The 19,230-nt window shown below is 48.2% G+C and overlaps 1 protein-coding gene and 1 long non-coding RNA gene across 3 annotated transcripts in view; one reads left to right on the forward strand and one right to left on the reverse strand.

The window, feature by feature from the left end:
- SEC22A (SEC22 homolog A, vesicle trafficking protein) overlaps positions 1-15,477 on the reverse strand; it is a 31,790-nt gene extending 16,313 nt beyond the window's left edge. The window contains exons 1-4 of one of the 2 annotated variants that reach the window (XM_014599619.3): positions 15,400-15,477; positions 9,261-9,491; positions 4,983-5,186; positions 390-553 (exon numbers count right to left, since the gene is read on the reverse strand). In XM_014599619.3, the coding sequence (XP_014455105.2) occupies positions 390-553; positions 4,983-5,164 (346 nt within the window). In that variant the 5' untranslated portion in view covers positions 5,165-5,186; positions 9,261-9,491; positions 15,400-15,477. Of the gene's footprint in view, positions 1-389; positions 554-4,982; positions 5,187-6,378; positions 6,721-9,260; positions 9,492-15,399 lie in introns of those variants that run through there. The other variant, XM_059727478.1, reaches the window with a different exon arrangement.
- A 33-nt stretch (positions 15,478-15,510) lies between these two features.
- Positions 15,511-18,711, forward strand: LOC109281377 (uncharacterized). Its single transcript, XR_002087999.2, has 2 exons — positions 15,511-15,592; positions 17,184-18,711. It is a non-coding gene; the product is annotated as an uncharacterized LOC109281377 (long non-coding RNA).
- The last annotated feature ends 519 nt before the right edge of the window (positions 18,712-19,230 follow it).

The following is a 19,230-nucleotide window of genomic DNA, read 5'->3' on the forward strand; positions in this document are numbered from 1 at the left end:
TGAAAAATTGCAGTCTTCTACTTTGTAAACTTATAAAGACCAATATCTTGGTAAGATAAATATTTTGATAAGGGTTTAAAGTAAAACATGTCATAATATATTACCAACTAGCAAGATAAGCTCCTCTGGATTCATTCACACAGAAAACCTATCAAAAGGTAATAGAAAGACTCCCAATGAACTTTACATAAGGCTCTAAATGCCTGATTCAACTCCCAGTAAAGTCAATTTTTCAACTGTATTCAATGAGTGTTACCAGGCCCTGATATCACATTCAAATATAACAATCTCAGCTGAATGGTCTTTGTCTAAGTTGTACATTCCTCAATATAGTCAGTAAACTTTGATCATAATGGGAAGAGTTACTGTAAAACAAGTCTTATCCTTACCAAACTCTATGAAACAGTATGGTCGGATGGCAGTATTTGTCCTCAGCATATCGTAGGTGGTAATGAACTCCTTCTGAAGCTCATCCAGGAAGCAGAAAGCTAGGACACTGGGGTAATTTTCAGTGCACAACATCATATAGCTCACTCCCAGGGAGCTAATAAAACTAAAAATTTAAAAAGTGGTTTTAGCATTTCAAAATTAAATCCAGGTAACACTCAGTTTCACAAGACTGGTTCCATATGCCATAACAGAGCAGCAAAAAAACTGCCATGGGGTAATGAAAACATTAATATTTATCGACAAAATCAAAGATTGTTTTATGGAAGAAAACAATTTACTTTTGGGTAATGTCTCTCTTTTAAACTGTATTGCACCAGCAAACAAGAAACGAGGCTAAACGTACATAAGCGCACCAAGCGTGGCAAGTGAACAACGTGCACAAGAATGGGGAAATGAAATAAAGCCCTTAGGGAGGGCAAAACACATGGTTTTCATCCCCTGGGAAAGTTTCATTTATTCTGAAGGCAGAACGTGCCATCTGGTGCATTCCACAAGCGCAAGAAACTGCTGTAAAAAATTCCTTTATAATAAGCAAGGGAAGAAAACTCCTTCCTAGCAAGGATGATTTAGCAGTGCTCAGGAATAGGGATAAAGATGACCAGAAGCTAGAAAATCCCGCCCCCTCCCCCCCCCCCCCCCCCCCCAATTTCCAAAGTAATATCTGAAATATTTCTATACCAGTGGTTCTCAACCAGGGTGCTGTTAAACTTCTCAGGAGTACTGAGCTGCTGCCACAGCCATGTGATAGTGCTCCACATGCCTCATGCACAGACCAACCCAGAAGGGCTGCAGCATGCACCTATTCTCCCGACTCTTAGGGTTTTCCGATAAGCCTGAAGCAGGCAGGACAGCCAGCTTGTGCTGCAGGTTTTCCCAGTCCAGTCCCCATCCCTGTCCCCCTGCCATACTCTTCCAGGAAAAAGAGGTGCACAGGAGGTTCCACCTACCCAATGCTGGTTTTGGGGAGATGCCGTGCCGGATTGGATCAGGGGGGCAGGTAACAGGGACAAACTGTAGGAGGGCAAGGGGCAGGGTTCAGGTTGTTACACTCCCCCACACCACCATACCACCTCAACTGCCTCCCCCACTGCCACCCCACGCCCCCTGAACTGCTTTTTCTGTAGCAGTGTGGGGGGAGCGGGGGGGGGAGGGGGGGGGTTGAATTCAAGACAGCCCTTCAATAAATAGAAATATGGTATTTTAAAAGAGGTAAGCTAATATAGATCTAAATGTTGAAGAAGTCTTACTTATAAGAAGGGATCCTGGTTTTCTCCAATTAAAAAAAATCCCAAATATTCAAATATAAAAAAATAACCCCATATCCACATTTCTGCATGATTAAAATGAAACTGTTCATATATAGCTATTATATATAGATATAGAGATATCTATCTCTATATCTATATATAGTGGTGTTTAATTTTAATCATGGAAAAATGTTGATTTGGGGTAACTTATTTTAATCTAAAAAATAGGGGATTTTTTTTTAAATCAGAGAAAACCAAGATCCCTGCTTATAAGTAGTATACACAGCACCCCTTTGATTACGTTGCATGCACAGTTTTTGCAAATGTCTTGTAAACTTACCAGTTGCCAAAGAAACTTCAAACTCAGTTTCACTATTAATAGGGCAAAGACAAACATACACTTGGAGTGATTTCAAAACAGAAAGAAGAGGGAGCTGCTACTTCAGACCATCTAGCAGCTGTTACCATTCGCATTGTAACTCTTGTTTTATCCAGGGTTAAAGTTGGGGTGATTTAGGCACGCAAAACAGAGAACAACAGCTGGTAGGCACTCCTGAGTAGCAGCTTCCTTTCCCCTTAAGCTTGTCCAAGTATATGTTTGTCCATGCCAAGAGTTATAACAACATCAAAGCCATGGTGCTATATTTTCTGGATAATTAGTTAAAAGCATTAGCATCTTCGAGGAAATACTGACTTTACATTTGCATTTACATACACAGAATCTACATTTGGTCTGCCTTCACAAGAAAGATTTAGGTTTCACTGTGTTCATTTTTCTTACAAAATTTAAAATATTACCAACTGTTAGGTGTGCACTGAGAGAGACTTTTTGGGCCAATACCAATGGCCAATTTTTAATAGCCAATATATGCAGCACTGCAGCATGGAGAGCGGCAACCAGCTGGTAAGTCTGTTGTGGGGGAAAAGGGGGGAAAAGGAGGCACTTCAAGGCCCCTAAGGTGAGGGTGGGAGTGGGGCTGGGGACTGGACAGAGCTGCAGCTCGTTCGGGAGGTGCGGGGGGGGAGGGGGGGGGGGAGGGGAGCCGGCTCCCACTACTGTGCTTACCCTGGGAGGGCACGGTATGGGGGGGCATGTCCCTCCCAAATCTGGGCACGGGGCAAGGGTGGGCTGCCGCTGCAGGCTGGGGCCAGGGGCAACGCCAAGCTCTTCCCAGCCACATCAGCCAAAAATCAGACTGCCGATACTCTAAATTTTCCTCATATCAGTTCCGATTCAATATGGGACCAATGTATCAGTACATCTATACCAACTGCACGCATGAGTGTTTTGGGAGTAGCGTCCTCTAAAACTAGTGCTAAGCATCCTAAAAAAATACTTCTAGAAATAAAAAAGCCTGTTTTTTTTTTTTTAAATATTCCTAAAAATATTTAAGACATTTAAAAAAAGATTACTGAAAAACGTTGCAAGGTGGGGCAGATAAGAGAAAGAGAGGGTTCAGGAAATTTAAAAATCCACCTGTTGCACTGGAAACCGATGGCACAGCGAAGAATGATAAGAAACCCACAAGGAAAACTGGGATATAGGTTGTAGCTGTGTTGGTCTAAAGCAGGGGCCGGCAATTATTTTGTGTGGAAGGCTGCTTACTGAGTTTTGGAAAGCTGTCCAGGGCTGCATGGGTAGCCCAGCCCCTTGACAGGTGCCCTGTTCCCTGGTCACCATCTTGGGACCAGAAGTCCTGCCCCCTAGTCCCCCAACCTTTGCCACCAGAAATCCTTCCCTTTGCCACCATAAGTACTCTTTTCAGCAAAGGGGTTTGCCATCTTGGAACCAAAGAAATACCAAATTATATTCTAAAAATCGAATATCTACAACATTCATTAATTTGATTTCAAAAAATATTTTTGTCCTGATTGACATGTGTTTGTGTGGTGTACATAGAGGTGATTGTATAATAGCTAAAAATGAAGTCTTACATTTGTATATTGTGGAGGGATAGGGGGGCAATACGGGGAGGGTGTAGATATGTGGAGTGTGGGTGGGTATAGGGTTTGTACAACAGGGGGAGGAGGGCTAGGGAGGGTTATGGCATGTGTGGAGGGGGAGGGAGAGTAGCTGAGGTGTGTGAGGGGGTATGGGGTGTGCATTTATGGCAGTGCGAAGCGGGTGTGGGTACATATGTATGGTGGGGTGCATGTGTGGGACTTGCCCTACAAACACAATCATGTACACTCTCACTCATTGCCTAGAGCCCCTGCCGGTGCCGGAAACCACATGGAAAGAAGCACCACAGCAGAAGGGAAACTGGGGAAATGGTGGTGGCAGGTGGGAGCGAGCAGGTGGGCAGACAGGAACAAGCTCAGTGACAGCTGGGTGGGAGTGCAGGGCCCACGCCGGTGCCCCAGGGCCAGGGCTGGTTGGGCCCAGAGCAGGGTGGTAGGAGTGTGGGATCCAGCCTAGCCGGGGCTCTGTGGAGCCAGACTGGCTCCCTCCTCTCCCTGCTGGCACAGCCTAGCCTGGTTCCATAGAGCCCCCACCAGCCCAGGCCCCACGCTCCTGCAGGCTTACTTTGGGCCCCTGATGGCCCTGGCCCTGGGGCACCAGCACTGGCCCTGCACTCCCATTCAGCTATTGCTGCGCTCATGCCCGTCCACCCATCTGCACATTGGGGTGTGTATTTTAAGCAGGGAAGATACTTCCTTCACTGGAAAAGCAGCAAGCCTGGAGCATGCCATGCAGCTGCCAAGATGGCAGAGTCCTTGTTAACTCTCCCAGAGCCACAGCCACTGGCTGAACACAGAAAACACAGAACCCGGTGCCTGAAGCAGCAACTGAGCTGGTGGCAGTATCTTGATGGGGGCTTGTAATGTGGAAACAACACTTTATTTTCAGGAACTTATATAAAGAACTACTTACTGTAAAGAACTAACAGTCTTGCTACTGCCCTTGCAAGGGTCTGGAGTCTAACCTTGTGTGACACTGAGCAAGTCCTGCTGGAAACATAGCAACTAGAAAGCCTGGCATCCCAGAAGAGAGTCTGGGTAAGGCAGCTGGCACCAAAAACTTCCTGGTGCCACATTTCCTGGATGCTACAATCCCAAGAGAACTTACTTAATGTCATAGAATTAGCCATGAGTATGGAAAAATCCTTTTTGTATGTTCTGCCTTTAAAAAACAAGGTATGCGCCTTATTTTGGAGAAGCAGGGTGTATGTGAGATAAGACAGTATTCTTAAATTGATTAATCACCTCTATACTGTAATTCTTAACTTGCTACAGCAGATACCACTAGGAAGCATTGCAAGGATAATGAGAGAAGAACCTTACTTTATGTTATACTGCCCCGTTTTCAGCGTACATCTGTCGGGAAGCTGAGCAAGTTTCCTTGAGAGCGCTTTAAAATATTTCCTACATTCCTGCACACCTGCACTCTGTTCACAATCTGTAGAGGCAGAGAGTGGGAGTCCATCCCTCACACGGACCACGGAGGCAGATAAGATCATAGACATCGCCAGCTGATTTAATAGAAACCTAAGAACAAAAACACACTCAAACTTATAAACACACTGGTTAAAATAAAAGCAATTTTTTCCAAAAAGGATCTGCAGCCAGATTAAACATCAGTCTATGATTAGAAGCAGTAACTGTGGCTTCAGGCTGCTGTAAATCTGGCTCAACCTTACCACACAGCACTGGGCAAGTCAGCACAGGACTGAAGCTTGAACACTAATTCACATAAAACATCCTACTGCATAGGCCCAACCATTTCCAAAGACACACACAGGATGCACAATCAGACTTCTGACTTATCTTAATAATATTATTTCGATCTTAACAGCTTGCAGAAGCTCCAAATGCAATTGCAGACCATTCTTTTATTTATCGTTTTGTATTACTGTAGCACTTAGAGGTACCAAGTGAAATCAAGGTTTTAGACATAACCACGCAAGGACATAATACAGCCTCACTAATCAAGAAGTCCTTGCCCTGAAGAACTTACACTATGAACAGAGGCAGCAGCAAAAAGAAGTTTTATTATCCACTTTTCAGAGAGGATGGTTACGCTGCCTCTCAGGACTTGCTGGTGGGCAGCCGCCTTACCTCCGTTTTGAATGGCAGTAGGTCCAGAGGAGGCTCAGTAAACCTCACCATGGCATTCCCCAGCTGGGCATGCAGGCAGCGTACATGTGCCCTGAAATCTGGGCCCTGCCTAGGTTAAATGTCAATATGTGCCTAACTTTAAACATATGCAGAGTTCCACTGAATTCAATACAGATTTTTAAAGCCAGGCAAAGGCTAAAAAGCCTCTGCTAAATGGAGAGCCACTTAACCTAATGAAGATCAAATAGAAAACTGGTGCACAGCCAAGAATACAACCCAGGGTCTCAAGTTGTAGTTAGTATCTTAAACACAGGACCTTTCCTCTCTACCTGGGCCTTAGGTTTTGGTATCTGTGAGATGAGTAGCAATATTAATCTAGCTTACACAATTGCCGAGTTGTTTACAATAAACTGTTTGTAAAAACACAAGAAAACCATACATGAGCTGTTATAAAGGACAAAAAAAGATACTAAATCTAATCTCAGAGATGAGGATAGCAATGAATAAAATAAGCCTGAACAAAAATTAGGCGGGCAAGGTTCTTTGGAGAGATGTGGTATCTTTTATTAGACCAACTGAGTAGTTGGAACAAGGTTCTTTGCAAGCTTCCAGGCACACGTACCCATCTTCAGGCATAGAGAGACTTCTGTTGTTCAAAAATTATTCTTTTTCAAACTATATAATACTGCTCTCAACTTTCTCTAGCAATTATATATGCTGTAGTGTGCTTGGCCTGCATGTATAAAACAAAAGCTTATTAAAATATTCATGACACCAAAGGAGAAAATTCACAGCAGACATTTTAAAACACACTCCCATGCAATCTTTATAAAAAATGACAAGATATATTTTTTAAATCTTCAAGCTGTTAAAAATGTAGCAAGACAAGTAGCATGTAGTACTCTAAAAGCAAAACTACTTGTTTGCTTAGAAACAAGGTAGAAACTTCTGTGAAAAGGAGGTAAAATTACTAGAATTTAATATAAATGAAAAAGCAGCATGCTTCCTTCCTCCTGTAATTCCAAACACCACAATATAAACTGCCCACCACACATACTATACATATTACCAGATAAAACGTCAAGAACAAAGAAATGTCTACCTCTGCCAGACTGTGCTGATGTAACCTAAGCAGGTCAAAGACAGAAAAAGAAAACCGATTTCTCAATACATCTGAAATACATATTCATAGTGTAAAATAACAGCAGCACATAAGGAAATGGCCACTTGTACATTTGGAGCCGTTTCAAGAGGGTAGCAACAGTTTCCCCTTTTGAAATGGCTCCAAATGTACGTGTCCTGGCTCTAGGTCAGAGCTGTCCAACTTCTAAGCACCCAGGGGCCATGTGTCCTGGGGACCTACACTTCCTATTACACCTTGTGATCCCCCCCCTCCTGCTGCAATGGTCACGTGCACTGGTACAATGCCCCCACACCCCAAGGCACAGCCCCAGACTCACCCTTAGCTCCTCATGCTGCACGTCATCCCATCCCCTGAAGTGCCAGAAGCTGAAGGAGGGATGGGGAACCTGGAGACTTCAACTGCTATTGCAGCCAGAGTGATGGGAAGAGCAGTGGCTGGGGACAGCCCAAGGGTCACACGGCAGTTGGACAACCCTGCCCTAGTTAACACCCTTTGGGCCAAGATTTTAGAAGTTCTTTACAACCTTTATGGAGCATTTCTAATTCGAAAGCAACTCTGAAAATGACCCTCACCTGCTCATACGTTCTCAAAACTGAACAACAAAAAAAAGATTATGTACAAAGTTAATTTTATTAAACGAGACTCATCCTAAGTGATTCACTTCATAAGCACAAAGACAGGTATAGTGTCCACAGTGAACATCTGTTTCTATTTTTAGTGTTGGAAGAGAAGGAAGGAATTTGATATTGTATTTCTTTAGTTCAGGGACTGGCAACCTAGGGGCCACAGAGCCCGTGGACATGGGACTTCAGCTGTAGGCCCTCTCCTGATGCCAATGCAGAGATAAGCTACAGGTACAGACGGATTCCTAGCACCCGTCCCCTCCGACTTAGGGTGGATTATTCCAGCCTACAGCTGAACAGGTTCCCACCCCTGCTGTAGTGATATTTCAGTCCCTTCTTATATACTCGACTCAACCTTTATACTGGGGAATCCATCGTGTTAACTACAAAGGTTCCCTATCACTACAGATTATTTCCCAGGAGTTGTCCCAGTGCCATTCTAATTTTATTGTTCATTCAGTCAAACCAGATTTCTACCAAGGTTGCAGCAGCAGAAGCCACTGCTGTTGCCACTAACTTTGTAAGTTAGTACCTCCGTAGAATCCCTTGCTGTGTAAAATGTGTGCCATGAACTGATTGGAATCAAACATAAAAATAGAAAAAAAAGTATGAAAAAAAGTCCTCTGAAATGTCTGGTGTAGACTTACCATAGCAACGGGCAATTATTTGGGCCTGCGGGCCACATAGGCAGTTTTGGGGAGCTGTTACAGGCCAGTCAGCAGCACCACCCCCTATCTCCTCTGCAACAGCTCAGAGCTTGTGTGCCCTACAGCTTCTCCCTGCCAACAGCACACAGCAGCAGCTGAGTGCACAGCTCCATTCCTGGCCTGCCCTGCATCTGGTCCAGACTTGCCCTGGCTGGAGCAGACCGGCTATGGAGCAACAAGAACCCACATGCATAACATCGACCCTGGCCTGTCCCGTGTCCTCTCCAGACTGGTCTATCCATTATGAGCAGTGGTGGCAGACACAGCAGATGCAAGGCAGCCCAGGGTCAGGGCTGTGTGCAGGTCCCAGCTGATCCGGAGCTGGTCCACTCCCATTAGGATGATTCCAGAGAGGACATGGGGCAAGCCAACGGTTGAACCCAGGTCCCCAGCAGTCCCCATGGGGCTGGGCTGGGGCTAGGGCCATCAGCAGCTAGAAGCTGCTGCCACATGAGCTGCTTAGAACTGGAGTCCAGCCGTGGAACCACCCCAGCCCCACTGCACACCTAGGAGGCAGGATGGCCCATGGGCCAGATGGCGCCTGGGCTAGCTAGGAGCAAGGGACCCTCCACAGGCCGAATAAAGTCCCTCCATGGGCTGGACCCACACCGACTTGAGTGATGTTGTACCTGTGATAGTGCAGGAATTATGTGATGAGTAAGGATTTCTTTTAGTGATATCTTTTGTTAGACCAGCTTCACAGTTGGGATAGCATTAGACAAGCTTTTGAAAGCAAGGCATTTTTCGTCAGGTCTGAAGAATGCCTTGAACTGAAAATCTTGCTTAACTCTTCCAGCTATGCAACTAGTCCAACAAAATATCACAGAAAGAAATCCTTGCCTCGGGTGTAGACTTAAACATTACTACAAATCTGCAAATATGAACAGAGAATTGAGTAGAGCTTATGGGAATAGAGTTGCTTCAATCCTAACCGGGACTATTGGGCACTACTTCAACACAATGTAATAACTGATAACAACAAAAATGCATCAGAACAAGATAGACTACAATTCTTTTCTCCTCCACTTACCTGCCCAAAACCCAAATTCATGAATCTGCATTGCCTCGGCGGTACTGAACAACTTCATTAGCACTTAATGGGATGAAAGGAACCCAGCTTCATGTTCCACTTTAGGAATATGTGGGTACATCAGTGCTATCCATTGCTGCAGAGAAACTCAGAATCCTAACACCAGTTCTTAAGTAAAATATTGTTTTCTTCACCATTAAAACGTTCTTCAGAGTTGAAGTTCACGTTATGCTGTGTGAGAAGGCAAAAACAAATGGAGCAATTTAAGAAGTAATAAGTGGGTATCAAAATTAAAAGTGCACATTTATCCATTCCCATAAACTCCAAGAATTAAACAGCAAGCAAGACAATTATTACACGGTGAGTCACGGATATACAAGTAAAAAGATAAACTGAGCAAAAGAACATTTAAAAAAAAAAAGATTCTATTACATTATGCAAGTTTCCAAAATGAAATCACTTTAGTCATTTATAATCAGGTGAAATAATACTACAAAATACAGACCTTTATTGGCAAAGAGATTGATAAATGATCAGCTGTAAATGGGTCTCTCTCTGATTTCTACCATTTATTTAATAAATGCAATATGACTGATCTCTAACCTTCTCTGGGCTAAAGGGATTAATAATAAATAATAATTAAAAAAAAAAAATCAAGAAAGTAGTATTGAATAATTCTGTATTTCCCTTTCCAAAACATTCCTACTGCCAGCATATTCAACCCTGAATCTAATTTTCTGTCAATATTTGTTTTTACTCTAAGGATTAAAAGTAAAGAATTCAAATAGCCAATATCAATAATACACATAGGCAGCAGAATTTAGCGTGGATAAAATCCCTCTTATAGATCTAAGTTGTCTATCTATTTTACATATTTATTTTATATATAAATAAAATATTCACATAAATCCTAGATAAACAGGATTCTGAACCCTTATTCATATCAAGGCAAATTAGTTCCTTTTTCAAAAGATAAGCCTTCCTAAAACCTACCAGCTGTCTTCCATGCATTGTGAAGTGACAAGAGAACAAAACTATGTTTAGACACATGGCCTCTTTTATATCATTAGTGAAATGTTCCCTATTAAACCATCCAAATGAAGACTTTTATTTTCTCAGCCTTTCAAAAATAGTGCCAGAGTGCTGCCTAATAATGCCATTTCCTTAAAAGAAACCACTGTGGTTGTAGATGCATGCAAATATGGGGAAATACCATATTTACTCAAATCTCAGATGATCCCCCCCTCCATTAGATTCTACGCATGGAAAAATTTATATATTTGCTATAATTTCCCATGTACAGAATCCAATTTTTTGAGGGTTATCTTTAATTCATTCCCCCCACTGTGACAGGGCACAGGCTGTGGGGAGGTCAAGTAACTTGCCCCCTATTTGTACCTGGCCCCGTCACCTCTGCCTTCAGGGGGTTGGACTAGATGACCTCTGGAAGGTCCTTCCAGCCTCACTTCTCTATGATTTCCATGAACTGGCCCTTCAGTGGACAAGCCCTGGTCATTTTGGTCCAGGAAGTGCTGGAAAGGCTAGTGTCCTCAGATGAGCAGAAGCCCACCCTTGCAGGAGATATCCTTGCCATCTCGGCCACATTCTGTAAAGCTAGGCAAAAGCTTAAATGGGTGAAGTGTCGCACATAAAATCTCATCTACAGATTAATTTTGAGTACTTTCTAATCAAAATTTGTGGTAAGAAGTTAAAATAGACATGGATAAGGGCAGTGGAAATGATCAGGGGTATGGAAAGATTTCTGTAAGAGAGACTAAATAGTAAATAGGACTTTTCAGCTGCCTCTACATGCTGCCATCTCCCCTCGCCCATGCAGCCTCTGCTCCCCCACCTGCCCCTCTCCCTTCCAGCCTTATTTTTGCTCCATACTGGCAAGCTCCATGCACGCTGCAGCCTGGAGCATTAAGCACAACCGCAGGCCACACGGCAGCAGCATACGTCCAGCTGCTACAGGGGCTGGGCTGGGGATGTGCTCAGTGCCCCAGCCGAAAACAGGGACGGAGCCAGCCCAGGCAGACCAGAGGTTGCGGGGAGAGGGAAGGGAAGTGGGGAGCAGGGGCTGAAGGGGAGCAGCTGTAATTATGGCCCCAATTCTGGGTAGGGGCTGGAGCCCAAGCCACAGCAGCCACCTGTCCTCGCCTCTGTATGCGGTTCTAAGATGAGGGGCTTTCCTCCTCCCTCTATATTAAATAGGGACAAAAATTGCCTTACAATCAAATAAATACGGTAATTAATAATACACATATATTTTAACAATATTATTCAGCCTTACAAAACTAACATGGAACTGCACTGTGAAGAAAATTTACTAAACTTCAATATGTGGGCAACATAGTAATTAAAACACAAAAGCAGTATTTTACCCAGCCATACAAAAAAAAAAAAAAGTCTCCATACCAAGCAACAAATTTATATATAGGTATTATCCATACACAAAAAAATAGGGGAACTATATTAAAAACAGGTTATATTGTCTTTAAATGTCATTCTAACCCAAATTTCAGTTATTAATTCACCAAACTATTACAATCTATTAGTTTTCCTCCAGATCTTCTTTATGTCCGACTATTTTAAGTCCATAAGGGATCCCACTACCATTATAAGTATGAAAGACTCTCTCATCTGATGTAAATTTGTAAAAACTGTTATACCCACATTTACCCTTGCTGTTTATACAGAGAGCTTCTGGGAATTATTATGGATGGCTTCATTAGGTATGGCTCTCCATTAAGGGCGACTCCCCCTAACCTGGAAGGCATTAGCACCCTGAAAACTGGGAGTCAGTGACTGTCAGCAGAGATCACAGCCCTAGCTCCTTCTTTTGAGAAAAAGACTCTAGTAAAAGTGCATTTATATCTATATGGAGGATCCTGGTCACAAGGCTGTCCCCCTGAATAGAGTCCTAAATCAGGATCATATTTCTGCATTCCTCTATATAGAGCTGACCTTTCATTTTGACACTGACAGCGGTTACTGAATTTTCTATCCTTTTCCTAAGAGCATAAGGGCCATACAGGGACAGATCACAGGTCCATCTAGCCCAGTATCCTGCGGGGCTGCTGTCTCCTTGCACTAGATCATTCCCGTCTCCAGGCAGAGGATCACTGGGCAGTGTCCGCTGGCTCCTTGGACTCATTCGGGAGCCAGTGGGCGCTGTCCGGTGTGCTCTGCTCTGCATCCCCTCTTGGCACTCTTGTTATGTAAGGGTGCCCTAAGAAAGATTTTCTTGGCCGATACCAATGGCTGATTATTAACCAGCCATATTAGTTGATACCAATCCAATAGCCAAGTTAAAGGAATGCAGCCCAGCAGCTTGGAGAACATATCTGGCTGGTAAGTCTGGGGGTGGAAAAGGGGCATGGGGGAGGGAAAGGACATGGCGGGGGGCAGGTCAAGGCCCCCACAGTGAGGGAGTGGGGCAGGGACCGGCACTGCCCAGCCAGGGCGGTGAATGCGACCCTGGGAGTGGGATGGAGCTGCAGGCAGCTCGTCTAGGGGGTGCAGAAGGGTGGGGAGAAGGCGGGGCAGCTCTTTGTCGCCACGCGGACCCCCAGAGAAGGCATAGGGGGCATGTGACCCCCAGATTTATGCACAGGGCAAGGACAGGCTGCCCGCTGCAGGCTTGGGGCCACGGGCTTTGCCAGCCTCTTCCCAGTGGGGACTGCACTCGGGGCAAGGTGGGAGGTGGCGGTGCTGAGGGTTGGCTATAGGGAATTTTGGGGTGGCTATAGCCCACCCTGTAGTCTCCCCTCCCAGCAGCGCCACCTGCCCCGCACCTGCCCATCCCGAATGCAGCCCCCTTGCCAGGAAGAGGCTGGCGCAGCTCTTAGCCCCAAGCTTGCAGCGGGCAGCGAGCACAGATCCGGGGGGCAAATGCCCCTATACCTCGCATGGGGGTGTGCGCAGTGATGAGAGCCACCCCCTCGCCCCTGCCCACAGCTCTGCCCCACTCTGGGGTCACACTCACTGCCCTGGCTGGGCAGCACCTGCCCCTGCCCCACCCCCTCTCTCAGTGTGGGGGCCTCAATCTGCCCCCCCAAACCCACAGCCCTCCCCCCCACCCAGATGCTGCTCTCCAAGCTCCTGTGTTGCATTCCTAGCTGCAGTTGCGCACAAGCACATTGCATTTATTGGTGACATTATCGGCTACACCAGCCAAAAAGAAGCTGACTGCCGATAATGTCCTTTTATCAGCACTGATCTGATATGTGACCGATATATTGGTACACCTCTACCGTTATGAACCTCTGACCTTCACTCCTGCCCCTGTTTTTTTTATTATTTGTGCGCAGTAATCAATTGCCAATTGCCAAACTGACCAGCACCACGACTGAAAGGGACCTGGGGGTAATAACAGACCCTAGTATGAACACGAGCAGGCAGTGCGATGCTGTGGCCAGCAAGGCAAACACCACTCTGCCACGCATCAACTGATGCATCTCAAGCAAAACGAAGGAAGTGATTCTTCCGCTTTACTCCGCACTGGTGAGACGCAGCTGGAGGACTGCGTCCAGTTCTGGGTGCCGCACTTCAACAGAGATGTGGAAAGCTTGAGAGGGTCCAGAGAAGGGCCACCCGCACAATCAGAGACCTGCATGGCAAGCCACACGAGAAAGGCTGAGGGACTTGGGCCTCTTCAGCCTCAAAAAAAGAGAAGCCTGAGAGGGACATGGTAGCCGCTTACCACTACATCAGGGGAATATATCAAGGGCTTGGTGTTCACCAGGCACCCTTGGAGAAAACCAGGAGTAATAGCCACAAACTCCTGGAAGATTGATTCAGGCTTAACACTAGGGAAAACTCCTTCACAGTCGGGGTGTCCAGACTGTGGATAAGCTCCCTCCAGAGATGGTGCAATCGCCTGCCCTGGACATCTTCAAGAGGAGACTGGACGGTCACCTCGCTGGGGTCTCCTGACCCCAGTTATCTTTCCTGCCTGGTGCAGGGGGCTGGACCCGATGCCAATCTATGAATCTGTAGCCTCTGTCTGAGGGAGGCTAAAAGGTTACGTGCTGGGCCGAAGCCCGCACCCCTGACAAGTAGGTCTATGAGGCCGTCTTCCTTTCCCTGCCCCGTACACATCTCCAAATGGTTTCACTGGGCAGCACCCACCTAGCTGGAGTCAGTGTCCTCCCTCGCACCCTAGCGATTAACCTACAGCCTGCTCCTGGTTTCTCACGAGATGCTCCACGGAATTAGACGCGCCCGAAAGCTTGCAAAGAAGAAGTTTTCCCACCGAGTTGAGTTGGTTTAATGATAGATATCGGATTTACCCAAAGAACCTCGTCTGCCCGTGTCCTTCAATCCACACGCCTACAACCTGTCCTACCCCCGCGCCACTAGATGCACGTTTAGTGCCTGGTGGGCCACCATCCAATATCCTCTCGCCGAAATAAACGGTAAAGGGGCAAAGCATTTAGGCCGGGAGGATCCATCAAGCGCCCCGCTCACGCTACGGCACGCAACACGCGGAGGACGTCCCAACGCCGAGGCTGCGCCCTCGACGTTGTGTTGAACGACAACACCGACGGACCCGGCCTCCGCGTCTTTGAATCGAAGCGAACCATCGGTGTCCGCAGCGACGTCCTTTTCTCGGTCTGAAGCCGGCCGCCGTCTGCTTTGGCGGCACGCCGCCGTGTCCTGCGGTCAGACGAGGGTCGAATCCCGCTTACTTCCTCCGCGGTCGTCGATCCGCTCGTCCCAGCCGACGGAAAATATCCTAATCCAGGCGCTCTCGACGTTTCTTTTATTGCGTCTTATTAGCCCCACCAGCTCCGTCGGTATTTTAACCCTTTCACGGCCAATTATTATTCCAACAAAACCGAAACCCGGCACGGACGGCAACGTCATTGCTCCTGCGCGCCCTGTCCTCGTCTCTTACCGAAATCCCTCCGCCCCGTCGCGCGCTGACCTCTGACCTTCCCAACTCCACCCCTTCCCACCAATGGGGGGCGCCAGGTGATGCGTCCAGCTGTGGGGGCGGCTGGGCCCAACGGGGGGGAGGGGAAGGGGGCGGGGCCCCGCCTCGATCCAGATGTGGCCTTGAGACCGCTGCTCCCCCTGTTGCTAGGCAGCGCGGCGTAAGGGGGGGGGGAGGGGGGAGTGGCGCGTCCCCTACCTGATCGCGGGGCGGCGGCGGCGGCGGCACCTGGGCCACGTCCGCGTCGCGCGGGGCCTTGTGGGTACGTCGCGCGGGGGGGAGGGGCGCGCATGACGCGGCTGCGGGGGGCGGGGCTAAGACGCTGTGGCGGGGTGGGGGAGGGGCGCGCGCTGAGGGGGTGCGCGGCCGTTGCTCTGTGGGGGACGCTGAGGTAATGTTGGGGGGAGGATGATGACGTGTGTGTGGGGGTCACTGAGGTAATGTTGGGGGTCATTTAGGTGTGTGTGGGGGTCACTGAGGTAATGTTGGGGGTCATTCAGGTGTGTGGGGGTCACTGAGGTAATGTTGGGGGTCATTTAGGTGTGGGGGGTCACTGAGGTAATGTTGGGGGGTCATTTAGGTGTGTGGGGGGTCACTGAGGTAATGTTGGGGGTCATTTAGGTGTGTGTGGGGGTCACTGAGGTAATGTTGGGGGTCATTCAGGTGTGTGGGGGTCACTGAGGTAATGTTGGGGGTCATTTAGGTGTGTGGGGGTCACTGAGGTAATGTTGGGGGTCATTCAGGTGTGTGGGGGGTCACTGAGGTAATGTTGGGGGTCATTTAGGTGTGTGGGGGTCACTGAGGTAATGGGGGTCATTTAGGTGTGTGTGGGGGTCACTGAGGTAATGTTGGGGGTCATTTAGGTGTGGGGGGTCACTGAGGTAATGTTGGGTCATTTAGGTGTGTGGGAGTCACTGAGGTAATGTTGGGGGTCATTTAGGTGTGTGTGGGGGTCACTGAGGTAATGTTGGGGGTCATTTAGGTGTGTGGGGGTCACTGAGGTAATGTTGGGGGTCATTAAGGTGTGGGGGGGTTACTGAGGTAATGGGGGTCATTTAGGTGTGTGGGGGTCACTGAGGTAATGTTGGGGGTCATTTAGGTGTGTGGGGGTCACTGAGGTAATGTTGGGGGTCATTAAGGTGTGGGGGGGTTACTGAGGTAATGGGGGTCATTTAGGTGTGTGGGAGTCACTGAGGTAATGTTGGGGGTCATTTAGGTGTGTGGGGGTCACTGAGGTAATGTTGGGGGTCATTTAGGTGTGTGGGGGTCACTGAGGTAATGGGGGTCATTTAGGTGTGTGGGGGTCACTGAGGTAATGTTGGGGGGTCATTTAGGTGTGTGGGAGTCACTGAGGTAATGTTGGGGGTCATTTAGGTGTGTGGGGGGTCACTGAGGTAATGGGGGGTCATTTAGGTGTGGGGGGGTCACTGAGGTAATGTTGGGGGTCATTTAGGTGTGTGGGGGGGTCACTGAGGTAATGTTGGGGGTCATTTAGGTGTGGGGGGTCACTGAGGTAATGTTGGGGGTCATTTAGGTGTGGGGGGGTCACTGAGGTAATGTTGGGGGTCATTTAGGTGTGTGGGGGTCACTGAGGTAATGTTGGGTCATTTAGGTGTGTGGGGGTCACTGAGGTAATGTTGGGGGTCATTTAGGTGTGTGGGGGGTCACTGAGGTAATGTTGGGGGTCATTTGGGTGTGGGGGGGTCACTGAAGTGTTGGGGTGTCACTGAGGTAACAAGGGGGTCAGTGAGGTGAGTGGGGGGCGTAGGTGCTGAGCGTCCCACCTCGTCAGCAGCCGGTGCTAATGAAGGGAGATGAGCTGTGAGGAAGGCACCCCCCCCGGCGGGTGCTGTGGGGCAGGGAGCCGCCCCGTGCACAGCTGGGGGTCCCGGTCCCCCCCCGGGCAGACGCCCGCTGCGGAAGGGACCGGAGACGAGGCGCGGTTGGGACGCTGGCCTCTGACCGCCCACTCCCAATCGCAGGAGTCTCCCATCATCATGGCTCCCACTTCATAGCACAGCAGGGTGGGGAGGGCCCCCAGGAGGCTGTCGCATCCCCCCTGCTCGGGGCAGGATCGCCCCTGTTTGAACCTCCCCGATGGGCCTCAGCTGTACTCAAAAGCCTCCTGCGAGGGAGATCTCATGACCCACGTAGACAGCACTGGATTCATCCCGGACACCTTCCCACCAAGGCAGCTCCTCCCGCCGGCCATCCCGCCCACAGGCAGAGCCCTCTGCAGTCACCTGGCGCTGAACAAGGACCTGGTGTTGTCTGCTGATGGTGGAAAAACACTGCAGTCGCTTTCCTCTGGTACTGGACAAGGAGCTTTACTGGAACGAGGGAACCAGCATTATCCTGATCCATCTACATCTATTACACGGCCATGCTCTGCCAAGCAGTAGCAAGTACCAAGACTCCTGCAAGGAAACGCTGTTGGGAGAAAAAGCAATCCAGCCAAAACGCCACTGGTGAGTCCAGCCAGCAAGAGAGTTGCACCAGCACGAGAGCGTGAGGAGGAATGCAGGCTCCAGCCCTGCTTGCCAGCACTGCCCCCAATGAAACCCCCTCACATTAACAGCACTTCTTCAAAAACACTCAGATGCTTGGGAAAGTCCTGTTTTGGGCTACATATAAGGACGGTGACTCCTGCCAAATCAGTGCATCCTCGCTTTTAACCCATGCTGAAGCAAGGCCCTTCCGGTTAATACCCCAACATCTGTTTAAACCAGGGGTGGGTAAAATACTACCCGCGGGTTCTGTCTGACCCACCGATTGACTCCTGCAAGCGGGCAGGTGGCGGCTCTGCTGGCACCGCAAGGGATGCTGGGCAGAAGCAGCCTCGCCTGCCTGGCACAGCACAGCAGGTCCTGTGCAAGCTGCGCTTAAGCCCCAGTGGTGCCACCCTGGGTGGAAGCAGGCCCACCTGCCCAGCTCTGCGTGGCAGGCCCTGGGCGAGTCGCACTCTGACCCCAGCACCCCAACTTGGGCTGGGCGGGCAGTGCCTCATGTCTGTGTGTCTCAGAGCTAGTGGGAGCCGCCCCAGGCAGTAGGACTGTGCAGCAGGTGCTCCACACTTGTGCCCAAAGGTGGTGAAGCTTCCCCAGTCCCTCCCAACAGCAGAGCCCTAGCCCTGGCCCCACCTTTTTTGCCACCTGCAGCCACCGAGCTGGCCCAGCCACCTGCTGCCTCCCGCATGGAGCCAGCACTGTTCCCATCCTGTCTGGGACAGGGAACTGAAGCAGGCTGGAGGGGGCCACTGGGCTTCCACAGGCTATGTGGGGGCAAGTGTGGATGGGAAGGCATGGGGTGCAGGTGGCTCAAGGGGCATGTGGTGTAGGCTGAAGCAGGAGCTCCCTCGTGATTGCAGAGGTGGCTGGATGGCAGCTGGGCTCTGCTGGGGTGGCAGTGTCCTCCCTTGGCCGAGTGTCTTCCCTCTTGCATATGCTATTCAACAAAACGTAAATCAAGACACAAATTAATTTTTTAAATAAAATATTTTATAAAGTTTGATTTTTATGATTTGATTTGGTATGCATCTATATTTTGTTTAAATGTTATCTTCATTAATTTTATGTGTACAGCCCTCAACAGCTCATCAAAACTCATTAAGTGACCCTTTAGGTGAAATAATTGCCCACCCCTAGTCTAAACTCTCTCTGTATAGTCATGTGCCCACAACTCAGTTTTTATTTACTTAGATCTACTTGCTCTTAGCCAGAGGAGCAGCTGCACCCGAGCAGAGCTGCTCTCAGCAGCTGTTGAACGCCCTCCCTTCCCTTGTGTTTGATACAAGCAAGGAACCTGGATTGGGAAAACTTGGGACTCTGGCCACACTACTCTGAAAATACAAACTATACCAATACAAAGTAACTCAATGGTTCTTTAAATTCTGCTTCTCAAAATCAGCCTGTCTTACTGCCTCTACTTAGATAAGTTTTACTGAGAGAAGCTAGTAAGACTTAAACAGAAAATAAGACAAAAGATTCACACAAATTATTTATTCATTTATTGCATTTAGTTTAGAATTGT

Source organism: Alligator mississippiensis, chromosome 4, assembly GCF_030867095.1.
Source record: "Alligator mississippiensis isolate rAllMis1 chromosome 4, rAllMis1, whole genome shotgun sequence".
Classification (NCBI taxonomy): Eukaryota; Metazoa; Chordata; order Crocodylia; family Alligatoridae; genus Alligator; species Alligator mississippiensis.